Source organism: Diceros bicornis, chromosome 26 (genome assembly GCF_020826845.1).
Source record: "Diceros bicornis minor isolate mBicDic1 chromosome 26, mDicBic1.mat.cur, whole genome shotgun sequence".
NCBI classification, from domain to species: domain Eukaryota; kingdom Metazoa; phylum Chordata; class Mammalia; order Perissodactyla; family Rhinocerotidae; genus Diceros; species Diceros bicornis.
Genome location: NC_080765.1, coordinates 12,253,003 through 12,267,289, shown reverse-complemented (window position 1 = coordinate 12,267,289; position 14,287 = coordinate 12,253,003). Strand labels below are relative to the sequence as shown.

Below are 14,287 nucleotides of genomic sequence, written 5' to 3'. Positions count from 1 at the left end.
AAAAACCTCCTAAATTCCTAGCCACTCAAATAATCACTATGAACACTGTCTCATTTCCATTCACTCTTTCTTCTTATATACCCTTTAAATACACTTACACCTGTTTCAGTGTGAAATATTCCAAATATACATGAAAATACAGAAAATATCAGAACCCATGTATCCACTACTGAGATTTCATTGAAGATGACATTATGCCATTTTTCTGAAAAAAATGTTAATAAAATATTACAGATGCACACCATCCTCCCGTCCTTTCCTCTTCAAAAGTAACCACTATCCAGAGTTGATGAGTATCATTTCCAGGCAGGTCTTTGCATTTTTCCCAAATAAGTGTCCATAAAGTACAAATATTATATTTAATTAAACATAATAAACGTGTATAATTATTTTCTTTTCCCATTGGTTTTTTAAACTTTTTTATATTGAAATAGAGCATGTGTATGGAAAAGTGTACATATCAAAACTGAGCAGCTCAATGAATTTACACACGAGTGTAACAACACTCTGCAGATAGAGAAATGCAACCTACGGAGCTCCCCACATCCCTCAAGTTCCCTGTCAGCCACTTCCTCCCCAAGGGAGACTGCTGACTTCTAACACCACAGGTTATTTTTGTCTGTTTCTATATTATATAAATGGAATCAAGCGGTAAGTTCCTCTGTTTCTGACTCCTTCCACGGAACATGGTGTGTGGGACCCACCCACGTCACTGGCACGGAGCTACGGACAGTCCATTTCCACTGCCCTGGGTTCCACTGTGGATCAGGCCACATCTAGCTATTCGTTCTGCTGTTGCTGGGCATCAGCATCGTTTCCAGCGTCTTCCTATGCTGCTATGAACATGCCAGCACACGTCTTTTGGCAGACACACGTACGCACTTCTGTTGGACACATTCCTAAGAGCGAAACCGCTGGATCCTGGGATTTCATACATTCAGCTTAGTAAGTATTTCTAGTTTTCCAAAGTGACTGAGCCAACTTACACTCCCATCAGCAGGAGTTCCAGCTGCCTCCCACACCGGCCAGCACAGTATTTTCTGTCTATCTTTCCCTCACCATTCTGGTAAGCCCATGCCTCTTTAACGTAACTGGAATAAATTCACCATTTTATCTTGATTTTTCTTCCTTTTATATTATAAACACTGTTCCATATTTCTAAGAAGTTAAGACTATTACCTGTACTGATTGCACAATATCTTAGGCATGGAACTAAAAATCATTTAGCCATTCTCCTATTAACTGTCTTCTGCTATTATAAATAGCATGAAGAACATCCTCCTTCACAAAATATTTTGCTAAGAATTCCACAGTTTTTCCTGCTAATGGACACTTGCCCGAACGGATTTTATATGTCCCTATGGACAATAAATACCACATCACTAACAGACACATATCGAGTAAGACTTTCTTCAGAAAACCTCTTTGGAGAGTTACTCAAGTGGAGGGCTGCACAAAGACCTGGAGATACCCTTAACTCCACTTGGCCTTGGTAATCTGTGGATGTATCCTAGTGGTATTAAAAAAAGAAAACTAAAATTTTAGCTTTCTGAGGATCAGAATGGCAACTGTTCTCTAAGGAGAACAGATCTTAATGCAAGGTTTCCTCAAATCCACTGCCATCCTCAAAAATGTTCTTTTATCCTTTTTCAGCCAGCAAGCACTCCTGTCCTCCCGCCCCCTTCACTCACCTCTCTTCAGCCACACCGGCTGCCTCGCTGCTCCCTGAGCACAACACACATCTGCCGGCCTTAGAGCCTTCGCACTGTGGTCTCTTCTGCCCGGGACGCTCTTTCCCCAGATATGCGCCAGACCAACTCCTTCATCTTGGTGGGAACATCACTCTCTGAATGACAGTTACTCAGTGACAACCGCAACCTGCGTCCTCACTGCCCCCCACGGCGCTCTAACATATATCATTTACTTATTATGTCTACTGAATATTGTCTGTCTCCACTACAAGAACATAAACTCCAGGACAGCAGGCTTTTTTGTTAATTTTGTTCACAATTAATATCCCAGTGATCAAGAACAGTGCCCAGAACAAAGTAATAAACATTTGTGGACCGAACAAAAGAAATCTAATTCACACGAGCAAGGAAGCCACATAAATTAATCAACGTCTGGTCTGTTTCCCAGGCAGGGTAACAACCTCCTGCCCTCCACACACCAACCTCATTAAGGTCTCACTGGTGACAGGAACCGTGCCTCAGTGAGCCACCGCGAGAAGCCAAAGCTGCTAACGCAGAGGACAGCTGTCAACGGATACTGCCACGGTGAGCCCTGAGCAGCATCCTCACACTGGCAGTATCTTCCCACCTCCCCATGGCGCCTCTGCCAATTGTCAGCTATATCCATGTCTTCCCAAAAGAATATATGGCAAAACCCTGATTATATAAAGTTGTAATGTGCCATATGGATAACCAACCTACACAGCCAGAGAAGAAAGTTTTTCATCTTCCTGCAACAGTTTAAGTGTTTTTACCTTGAAGCAAAGTCTCAAGAAACAATCTCTTAAGGTCCCTCCAAGCCCTCTGGCACTTATTAGCTGAGAATTTCTCAACTGAATCCTCTCCAGCCTCCAAAGCTCAGTTCAAAGACCACTTCAACAGCCAAGTGTTTCCTGAGCCCCAGGGAGAGATGATTATCCTTCCGACTCTCATGATTGGCTGGGATCTCCTTGTGGAGCTTTCCTCAGTCTGTCTCGTTCGTGGGTTTCTCCCACACTAGGACATACGCCCCTCAGGAAGCTTTGATCTCCCAATACTGTCTTGCACAGGGGAGGCACAGAGCATGTGCACCCAAGAAGTGTTTTATGATGGACAACTGGGTTTCCACACGCAAAAGAATGACACTGGACCCCTTCCTCACACCATACACAAAAACCAATTCTAAATGGATCACAGACCTAAATGTTAGTGCTAAAACTACAGAGCTCTTAGTAGAAAATATGGAAGTAAATCTTCATGACCTTGGGTTACGCAAAGCCTTCTTAGATATGACACCAACAACTAACACAAACAACAAAAGAACAAAACAGATCAACTGCACTTCATCAAAATTAAAAAGTCTTGTACTGCAAAAGGCACTATCAAGAAAGTAAAAAGACAGCCCATAGAATGGGAGAAAATATTTGTAAATCATGTATCTGATAAGTGACTTGTGTCTAGAATATATAAAGAATTCTTATAGTTCAAGTTTTTTATAAAAAAGACAAATTACTTAATTTTAAACATGAGCAAAGGATCTGAATAGACATTTCTACAAAGATGTACAAAAGGCCAAGAAGCACATAAAAAGATGCCCAGCCACAACAGAATTCCACTTCACACCCACTAAGATGTTTATAATCAAAAAGACAGGCAATAACAAGTGTTGCTGAGGACATGGAGAAATTGGAATCCTCATACTTTGCTGGAAAACAGTCTGGCAGTTCCTCAAAAGGTTAAACATAGGTTACCATATAACCCAGCAATTCCACTCCTAGTTATATATCCAAGAGAAATGAAAACCTATGTCCACACAAAAAATTGTACATGAATGTTCATAGTAGCATGATTCATAATAGCCAAAGCATGGAAACAGCCCAAATGTCCATCAATTGATGTAAACTGATAAGTAAACTGATAAGTAAAATGTGGATGATCCATACAATGGAATATTGTTCAGCAATAAAAAGAAATGCAGTATTGATCCATGCTACAACATGGATGAACCTTGAAAACATTACGCAAAGTGAAAGAGGCCAGACACATAAGACCACGTATTATATGGTTCTATTTATATGAAATTCCCAGAAGAGGCAAATCTATAGAAACAGAAAGATCAGTGGTTGCCCAGGCTGGGGGGAGAAGGGGACGGGGGGAATGGGGAGTGACTACTAACGGGTACAAGGGCTCTTTCAGAGGGATGAGAATGCTCTAGAATTAACTGTAGTCAACATTACATACTTCTGTGAATACACTAAAAACCACTGAATTGTATACATGAAAGGGGTGAATTATATGGTATGTGAATTATATCTCAATAAAGGTATTAAAAAAGTTTCAGGAGTTCCCTCTCTTCTCTCATTCTTGTGAATACACACTAATTACTTTTCTACCCCAGCACTGTGCCCAGGACACAGACGGCTTGCCATCATGAATGAAGGGAAAGTATCATCCACCTAGGAAAGGCTTTGGCTCTTTCAGGCACAGGTAGAAAAGTCTAGCTGGTGACGCTGCCACAAAAACTTCGAGTGGCTGTGCTCAGTACCTGGGAACCTCCCTGCAGTCCGTGTGGCCTTGAAGCTGCAAGTCAGTAGAGCTGGAAGCAGCCACAAATTCTAAGGAACTAGCCAAGTTCCCCTTAATAAAGTGCTCCCCACCTTCTTACCCTTCCCATGAATTCAAAGGCAGGGATGAAGATGGTCGTCTGGGCAGCTGGGTGTAATACTGACCACCATTAACCCAAGAGCCATGACCAGTGAAACTTCTCTGGGACTGGAACCTTACTGGATGCTTATATACCATCTCTATGTAGGTGCTGTGATCCCATTTTACGGATGAGAAAACAGGACCCAGCTGGCCGCACAGCCCGCCCGAGGTCACAGAACAAGCCAGGTGACTTGTGGGGCCAGTACTCGCACCAGGTTACCCAATGACACCAAATCCTGTGTTCCCTCGTGTGCTGACTCATGCGGCCTCACTGGACACCCAAAACACGGGAGAGGAGCAGAGGCAAGCACACCCCAGACCTGGGGCCGGATTCCAGACTCCTCTGTGACTGTGAACAAGCAGCTCACCTCCCTGCACTCAGCTCTCCCATCTCTAAAATGGGGACAACGCCATCTACATTACTGTTCAGGTGCAAGAACCTTTTTAAAAAGAAAATACATGAAAGCATCTAGCACAGCGCCTGGTGCCTGAGCTCTTCTTTTTCAGACGACGTGGACACCAGGCAGGAGATTCCCAGATCAAACCACAGACCAAATGAACTGCTGGCCAGGGCATGTCGCTGCCTCCAGCGCTGGGTTCTACGACGCTATGTAACAACAGCACCTTGTTCTCATCAAGAACCGAGCAGCTCCCCAAGTTCCACTGGCAATCACAAACAGGTCATGGATGGTCCCTGGGACCTCAGGATACGTGTGAACCACATGCACACACTCACACACACAGATGTGCTCAAGCTGTGAGTGGCTACTCCTCTCCAAAGGAGACGCAAGAGACCAGACCACGAAGGGGAAAAAAATCACCGGTTTGTTTCCTAAAGACGTCACAAAACTGGAGCCGAGGGCCGAAACAGTCACCTCTCAGAGGACTTCCTCTGACTCTAGTCGGAGCAGGAGGAACCAGCAGAGGGGTCATCAGACTCTGCTTCTCCGTGAATCTCACCAAACCTGCTCCTCAAAGGGCCCATTCAAGCCGAGGCTATTCCTCAAAACACCTCTTGGGTCTCTCACTTGGAGAACATTTCTATGTGGGGAGGCCCAATGACTTTTTCCAGAGTTTATAAAGAAAACTATTTTAGCGAATTTGGGGAATCTTGGAATGATTTACGAAGTAGGGAGTTCAAAGTTCAAAAAGAATCCTCGTCTCTCTCAGTTTAACTAAATTCAATCCATCTGGGGGCTTTGTTCTTTTTTTAAACCCTCCTCCCGGGTCTAGTTGGTTCAGGCTGAAAGTGACTCAGGTTTTCTAGGATCTCTTGACATGAAAGTGAATAGTCCAAAACATCTGACAGGACAAAGTGCATCTCAATCCCAGTAAAGGCTGAAGGGAGAAACCGCATTCACAACCAAATGAGGTCCCTCTAATGAAATTCCAAGCAGTCACCCGATATTATAAGCCAAGTGAGATACAATGAAACCCACTTAAACAAACATGTATTGATCTATGGAAGAAACTACAGGAGTAAGACAAGGTCCCTCCCTTCCAGCTGCCTGTGGGGTAGACAACCAGGAATGCAATTAATCAACCATAAAATGACACGCCTCGGAAACTGGCATGAACAAATTCGGAACTGTGAAAAATGTCACAGTAAGGGAAATATTTAGTCAGTTTTCCCCCGCAACTAAATTTCTTCTAAATCTAGAGACCTAGTTTTCCACGCAAAGAAGGTTAGACTCTCATCTAGTGTCTGTATACCCCAAAACTCCAAAATCGATTACCTAGGATAATCTGAATATCTTCATCAGATGAGGGGAACCCAGCCCGCACCTCACAAAATTTGTGACGTGATTTGTTGTTTGAGAGCTATTACAGTCAACTCAATAGGAAACAAACTCCGTTGGACACCCAGGGCCCAGATGAACGAAATATTTTCAGTAGATGTGGTGCAGAGCTTAAACCCAAACTCGAACCACGCAAGGAACAGCTCTCCTGGGAAACTGCTGGGCACGTACACACACATCCTGAACTGACACGCGCTTTCATTACATCCATTTCATTGTTTTAAAGTGCACTCCGTTCTGAAAATAGAATGACAATGTCGTACAATGGTCTTAGGTGGTATTTCTGAGAACAGTCTCACTGTAAGAAAAAGCATCGAGAGAGGGAAAGTCCTGTGTCTGGGAAGGGCTGGTTATGCAAATCCTGAAGGGAGATTCATCAGTGGTGGGTACCCGATGCCAGCCTCCACCAACCATAGCAAGTAGACAACACCTGCCACTGGGTGCCGCTTCCCAGCCGAAGCTGGACATCTGGCGTGGGTACCAGCTGCACCCTTTACTAGCTGTATGGCCCTGGGCAAGTTATGGGACCGCTGTGTGCCTCAGTTTCCCCATCTGTAAAGTAGGGGTGATAAGACTACTTACTTCACAGGATTGCCATGAGGGTTAAGTTATTTTATACACGAGGCACGAAGAGAGCACCTGGCACACAGTCCGTGCACCACCACACTACTCCTTCTCTGCAAAGAGCCCTAAACAGAAATCTCTCCCACAGAGGAGGCAGAAGATGGGAATACCTTCCACTCATGACACAGGCTATCTTAGGGGGAAACATGCCCCCTGCCACATGACACAGTTAAACTCTGAACTCTTGCAGAGACTTCCAGAGACTCCCTCCTTCACCCTCCAGCCTGGAAGGAAGGTCAGCGGTGCACACGTCCTCCCAAGATAAAGAAGTGCACACACACAGACCTTCCTCAGATTCTGAAGAGCTGAAAATGCACTTTTAAATCTCCCTTTGGTGCAAAACAGCAGCAGCGAGTGGCCAATTCCTGGAAGGCCGATCCACCCCCAGCCTGGACTAGAATTTCTCAGGAGTTGGGAGGGGAAATGACAGTTCTAAAGATAATTAACTGTGCTAAGTCACGAATGTCACCTGACTCTCCTTCACGGCAGATGGCCTTTGCCAAGAAGGTGCTTTTAACAGTAGAGGAGGTTCCCAGATGTCCCTCCTGCTGCTACACAGACACCAGTCGCCCCGGGGTCTGGGTCCTCCGTCCCGCTGGTCCCAGGGGCCACGGAAACAGCCAGACTCACCAGTACTCTGGGCCGGCGCCAACAATACTCAGACCCAGACAGCAGAAACAGCAGCAGCCGGGGGGTCTCCTGCTGATTAACCTTAGGATTCTCCATTAGGAGTGGATGTTGATACAATATGGTATTTCACTATAAACTCGCCTCCCTCTAAGCAAATCCAATATTGACTAGAGAGTGGAAACAAAGGGAATCCAAAATTCCTACAAAACTAGATGAAAACAAGATCCCTTGCCTCCACCTTTACTTGCCAAATCGTGTGTTGTTGGCAAGTCCACCTAATGTCCCAGGATCTCGGGTTTCCCCCCAACATTTTCTACTGTGAAACACACTTACAGAAAGGGGTACAGAATGTCTATGCACAGTGTAACAAAATTATATATCAAACACACATGGAACCACCCTCCAGGTCAAAAATCACCAGACTACCAGCATCCTGGAAGCCCCCCGTCTCGTATCCCTTGTAGATGGGAAGCGCCTTTCTCCTACCGGAGGGGACCTCAGCCTAATTGTCACGGTATTTCCCTTGCTCTTCATTTATAGTTTTATCACCTGAGGAAGCACCCTACACAACAGAGTCCAATTCTGCATGTTTCTGAACTTTATGTAAGTTGGAGTCACACAGTACATATTCTCTCTCTCTGGCTTCTTTCAACATCCGCAGCGGAGAGTGAAGGAACTCAGTTCTTGTATTTGCAAAAGGCCATTGAACACAACATCGCAAAGGTCATCAAAAGACATCTTCCTAGCTGTAAAAGCCTAATAACTGAGTTTCCTAAAACTCGGATTCAACACGCACAGCTGACACAACATAACAGTGGTACCTCTAGGGTGGAGAACTAGTTTTAGTGGGAGGGAGACTTTGTTTAACAAGTGCAAGCATTAGGACAAGCGTTAATACTGATTCAATTTAAAGAATCATTGTCTGAAAAACATGTGACAACATGTATCTTTAACCCAAATTTTATGACATTAGCACTTTAGAAGCACAAATAGCACATCTTTGATGCATTATTTTGCAGACATTAAATAGAAAATTATGAAAACTATTTTTAGTGGTGTAGAAAAATGTTAAGTGAAAAGAATAGGCTATAAAATGTATACACACTCCAAGGATAACTATGTAAAAAGCAGATGCATAGGAAAAAGGAAATACACCAGAACGCAGTGGTTGTGTTAAGGTGGTGGAATTATGGATGATTTCTCTGTTTACAAAATGTTTGTACTCGCGGTTATATTACTCGTATAACAACATTCTCCTCAAAGTGCCAATTCACATATGACAATGAAATCTGACTGGTCTCATCACCACTCATTCGTAAGACTTCTTGTAGACAACTTTACCAGCACAAATCAGGTTACGACTGATTGTTGGGAAATAATGTAAATATGCTTCTCAGAGACATTATGTAATCACAACTTTCTCCAGTCCATATCAAGCTTCCCTGGACTTAATCAAACATCTTGTAATTTCACATTACATTTGCTTAGCATACAAACTCCAAATTGGTTGAGTTATAAAAGTCCCCCCCAAAACACGTCCTACACACACACACAGCAAACGTGCTCTCCTGCAGCCCAGCCAACAGAACACAGCATCAAGTACGGCCTCAGATTCTCCTAGCGCTCCACTAGCAGAACACACCTCAGACCCTCCTGAGTCCACCCAAAAGGGGTCCCACGTGATACTTTAATACTGACATTTTCCCAAAGGACATCTATCCCTTCAGTCTGGTTATGATTTTTTAACGATTCAGTAATAAAAACATGCAGAGGGTGAACACTTCTTCAGACGGTACTGTGATCAGGAGGAGTCACACTCTTCGCATACCTGTGGGGTGGAGGCCTCCTACCGCATGCTCCGAGGCTGTGATCACTGAGTCGGCTCCTCCTAACAAACACAGCAGGGCCCAATGCTGTACACACCGATCCTGCAACTCACTGCTCCAGTCTCTCCCCGTCCTCCCAGCAAACACGATGGGTAAAACATCTCTTTTTGTGCTGCGTTTTTCTTAGGAAGGGAAAAATAATAGCAAAACAGAATTCCCCCACCCGGGACGCATCACTATCTTGCAAACCACAAATTCTGGCAAAATCGGTTCTACGTACTAGTGATTCAGTTAGTTCCTCTTTCTTCAAATTGACGCAATTTACCTCGCAAATTGTGTATGTCTGTGTGTGTGTAACAGAGAGGGAGAGAGAAAGAGAGTTTAAAGACCAATAACTAAAATACTATACACATTGCTACCATTGTTAATCAAATTAAAATGTGATACCATCCTAAAAAAAACATGATAAAAATGTAAATCAAATGAAACATTTGAGCCTTTTTTTCATAGCAGATATTATTCTAGATATGGGATGTAAAGAAAAATAATAGCTTCTGCCTGTCAGGAGTTGACAATGGAAATGTGTGTAATGGAGGGAGACGGACGGACAGCAAGATTTTTTGCCTGAACGCAAACAGTACTTTGAGGTACAACTTACAGTCAAATGCATACATCTTAAGTGACAGCTCAATGAATTCGGACAAATGTGTACACGCAAAGAAGCAGGCAAGGTGCTGGTCGGAGCACAGAGGGCATAGAAATCACACAGGCGTGCAGAAAGGGTGGCAGCCGGTTGTGGCAGAGCGGAGATGTCGAGCAGAGTTCAGACCTGACCCCAGAGAAAACCAGGAGGCATCCAGAGGCTTTGCGAAGGCAAATGGCCGGGAGCTTCCTAACCAAATGGAATGTACGGAATGCCATCAAATGAGCCACTCAAACAGAAGTGAAGCCATTCTCCCTTGTTCTGAAGACCAAGTTTAAGTCCGTAGGATTGTAGGAAGCAGGGCTGTGATACACAGTGGTCGTCTGTATATATTTGCATGAGTGTATGATGCAATCCCAAAAAACCAGATTAGACAATCAAGCACACATCACACATTCTTTGCTGTTCTTATTCTAAGTCACAATCATTGAGCTTTATAACCTCAGAACAGGCCCTGAAATAAACTCTCATCCTGCACAGTCAGGGAACGGAATGTTCCAATCAATCAGATATTTTGATAGTTATAATTTTAATATAAAATCCACAAAGAGTTAATGTCCAAAATACAAAAAGAACTACGACAAATCAGTAAGAAAAAAGATAATCCCTTAAGGAAATGGGCAGTCAAAAGACCTGAAGAGTCAGTTCAGAGAAGCCATACAAGGTGAAAATTATACAAGAAACTAAACTTCACTAATAAATGAGGAAATGGAAATTAAAACAAAAATGAAACATTTTCATAATTTTTCTAAGTCTGAAGGGAGTTTAAAAAAATGGTATTTAGTGTTGACGGGATGATGGGGAAAGGATGCTTTAATATATTGCTGTTATAAGTATAAATTGGTATGGTAATAGACACCATAGAGGATAATGTTAGTAGCTGTTAACACAAAAAAGTGCAAACCCTATGACCCAGCAATTCCACTCCTGGGGTGTCTACTTGTGGGAAGCAGAATAATGGGCCCCCACAGGTGTCCACATCCTAACCCCCAGAACCTGCGAATCTGTTAGGTTACGTAGCAAGGGGGGATTAAGGCTGCAGATGAAATTCAAGTTGCTAATCAACTGACCTTAAAATAGGGCAAGGGCTGTGGATTATCCAGGTGGGCCCAATGTAATCCCAGGGGTCCTTAAAAGTGGAACAAGTACACAAGAGGGAACAAACCAGAAAGATGACAGCAGGAGAAGGGTGTGCCCAGGGTTGCTGGAGAAAGGAGGACCACCAGCAAAGGAATGAACGAGGCATCTGGAAGCTGGAAAAGGCCAGGAAGCGGACTCCCTCCAGGGCCTCCAGAAGGAATGCAGCCCCGCCCACACCTGGATTTTAGCCCAGGGAAACCTAATTTGGACTACTGACTCCAGAGCAGTAGATGGAGTCTACTGTCTACCGTGAGATGATAAATTTGTGTTGTTTAAGCCACTACACTTGTGCTAATTTGTTACAGCAGCCACAGGACACTAACACACCGCCCCAGGGAAACAAGGGCAGGTATGCACAAGGAGGTGCATGTTTTCTGAGTACACACGTGTAAAATATAAAAACAGAACTGAGAGGATCTATCCCAAACTGATAACAGTGGTCACCTCTGGTAAAAAGGGGGTGACTGCAATTGCGGTGAGACTTTAACTTAATCTATAATGTTCTATTTTTTTTTAAAGAAAATATGTTTGTCCATGTATTGCATAATTGAAAATTAAATTTTTAGGAAGGGAGTTACCGTGCACAACTTAAGCTTCAAAGAATAGAATATAATAAGACTCGACGCTGAAAACCACAGCGAACACAATAATTTTTTCTGACAATCCCAAAGGTACTACAAAGACCTAGACCTCACACAATTAATTCTAATGGTAAGATGTGGCCGTGTGGATAGAACACCAGAGAACAGGAAATTCCTTCTAGGTCCATAAGCCACAACCCCTCCTTCAACAAAATCAGCCTTTGCTAAAGTGTGAGATATATACATATCATCCTTGGGCAAAATTCACTCTCAAAGGCGTAGGTTTTCTGACTCCAGCCCAACCTCGGTCACCCCCACCACACACCCTCTAACACTGCCCACTTTGGGCAAGTCACTTGCCTCTGGGTTTTAGCTCTCCCAGTGTAAAAAAGGTTTGCTCTACCCCTTCACCTGCCTCACGGGAAGGTTGAAAGGTTTTAAACAGAATGAAATGACAGGCTTCCTCCGGACAGTCCGTGAACCCCACTTTGAGACTCACCTGGCTGTAGGAAAGCGTCCGTAAACTGAACTGCTACACTGTCTATACCATGAGCATGCCTAATAAAACCATCACTGCCCCAAGGAAGGGAGACTAGGGTGGGAATTCCAGGTGAAGTCACAGGGCGGGCAGCCTCAAGAGCTCGTCCCAAATGACACCATAATGGCAGCCAGTGGATGAGGCCTGTATGAAACATTTAGTGCAGTCCCTCTATGTGCAAAGATCCTTGAGCCACCATCACCATCCAGCAACTCTGAACTGCTTTACAATCTGCGGGGGAACAAGCATTCCTAGCCAATCACAGCCTCCCATTTTCAAGTGTGACCCAGCCAAGGGGGCCAGTCTGGGGCTCCAGTGAAGGTGGGGCCAAGCTGTCCACGCTGGGCTCCAACGTGTGACCACATGAACACAATGTTCTAACCAACAGCAAGAGCCATTACCTGTTTCTCCTTACACAGCTACAGATTAAGAGGAAAAACATCAAGACCGATTGGGGGAGGGGGCTGCCATGCCCCACCCCCTGCCCCAGCGCAGCTTCCTTGCCACTCGGGCCTCCCGTTTCTCCCTAATGAATAAGCTGTCTAGGAGCCCTCCAGAACTCACTCTAAGTACGGCCTCCTCAGGGACACCTTGCCAGACCCCCTAGGCAAAGTCCCCCAACGTTGTGCCCCCCAAAAAGAAAGAGTAACTCGCACCAACATCCACCTACATCTATTCTCCAGTTAGAGGACTGGAGAAGAGAATATTTAAATAGGAGCTGCCTAGAAAAGCCAAGGCTCGCGCAAGCTTTTAGTATTTACGCTCACCCATCAAGAAAAGCGCTGATAGAGAAATAAGCCCGGTTTACAGATGGGAACACCCAAGTCCTGAGCGGCCAAATGACTCGTCCGCGGGCCCGCGGTCCAGGGCTGGGCCCCACGAGGCTGGGCGGGGAGTCCCCGCAGGAAGCGCGCGGCCGGCGGGCCCCGCCGCCCCGAGGGATCGGGACAGTCCCAGGAGGCGCGAGAGGGAGCGCGGCGAGGGGCAAACCTAGACAGGTGCGCGGGCTCCAGGACCCGCGGCGGCACACCGAGCCCCCCGCCGCGGAGCCACGCGCCCCCCAGAGCGTGAGGACTGGAGAAGGGACACGGGCGGGCGCGGGGGTAGGAAGTGAGCCGAAGGCGCGCGGGCGCGGGGCGCGGGGCCCGGGCCGCGCGCGCGCGCGGGGGCAAGTGGGCGCCGGCCGCCAGCGCAGTGTACCTGTCGCTGCCGGACCCGCCTCCTCTGTCTCCGCCTCAGCTGCCGCAGCGACCGCCGCCGCGGGCAGCGGGTCCATCACGCCGCCAGTCATGTGAGCGCGCGCCACGTGACTTCCTCCGCGCCCGCCTGGCCGCAGGCCCCGCCCACCAGTGCGTCGCCCCGCCCAATCCCCGCCCACACCCGGCCTCACCGCGCCCCTTGCCCGGCCTAGCCACGCCCGTGCCCGGCCTCGTCACGCCCACTCCCAGTCTCGCCCCGCCCCAGCCACGCGGCCACCGGGAGGACAGGCCCGCGCTCCCGCCCTGCGTCCGCCGCTCCTCCCCGCGGGCGCGCTGCCATCGCCACCGCCCCCTCGTTCACTCCCACCTGCCCTCGCTCGGGCACCCGCTCAGTCATTCATTCACTGAGCCGCTCACCCCTCGCCCGCTTACTCACCACTTCCTCATTCGTCTGCCCACTCACGCACCACGTCCTGCGGTCGCTCATTCGTTCACCCGCTCATCCACCACCCTATTCATGCACTCACGCACTCACTCATTCATTCCTTCACTTACCCAAGCACCCACTATTCACCCACCCACTCATTCACTCGGCCCTGCATTAGCTTATTCACCCCTTCATTCATTCATCCACTCACCCACTCATTCATTTACCCACCCCGTTCCTTCATTCACGGCCCGGTTTATTCACGTCCCCCTCTACTCATTCATTCACCCATTCCATCCTACATTAGCTTACTCATTCACCCCCCATTCATTCATCCACTCACCCTATTCATTCATTCTCTCACCCATTCAATCATTCATTCATTCGTTCACCCACTTCATCCTG

The 14,287-nt window shown here is 46.3% G+C and overlaps 1 protein-coding gene across 6 annotated transcripts in view; it reads right to left on the bottom strand.

Annotated features, from left to right (window-relative positions):
- Window positions 1–13,547, bottom strand: part of SNX8 (sorting nexin 8) — a 42,358-nt gene extending 28,811 nt beyond the window's left edge. The window contains exon 1 of one of the 6 annotated variants that reach the window (XM_058569413.1): window positions 13,457–13,547. In XM_058569413.1, the coding sequence (XP_058425396.1) occupies window positions 13,457–13,547 (91 nt within the window). Of the gene's footprint in view, window positions 1–9,952; window positions 10,651–11,067; window positions 11,146–12,217; window positions 12,704–13,023; window positions 13,238–13,456 lie in introns of those variants that run through there. The other 5 variants (XM_058569415.1, XM_058569412.1, XM_058569411.1 and 2 more) reach the window with 5 other exon arrangements.
- Window positions 13,548–14,287: the final 740 nt, after the last annotated feature.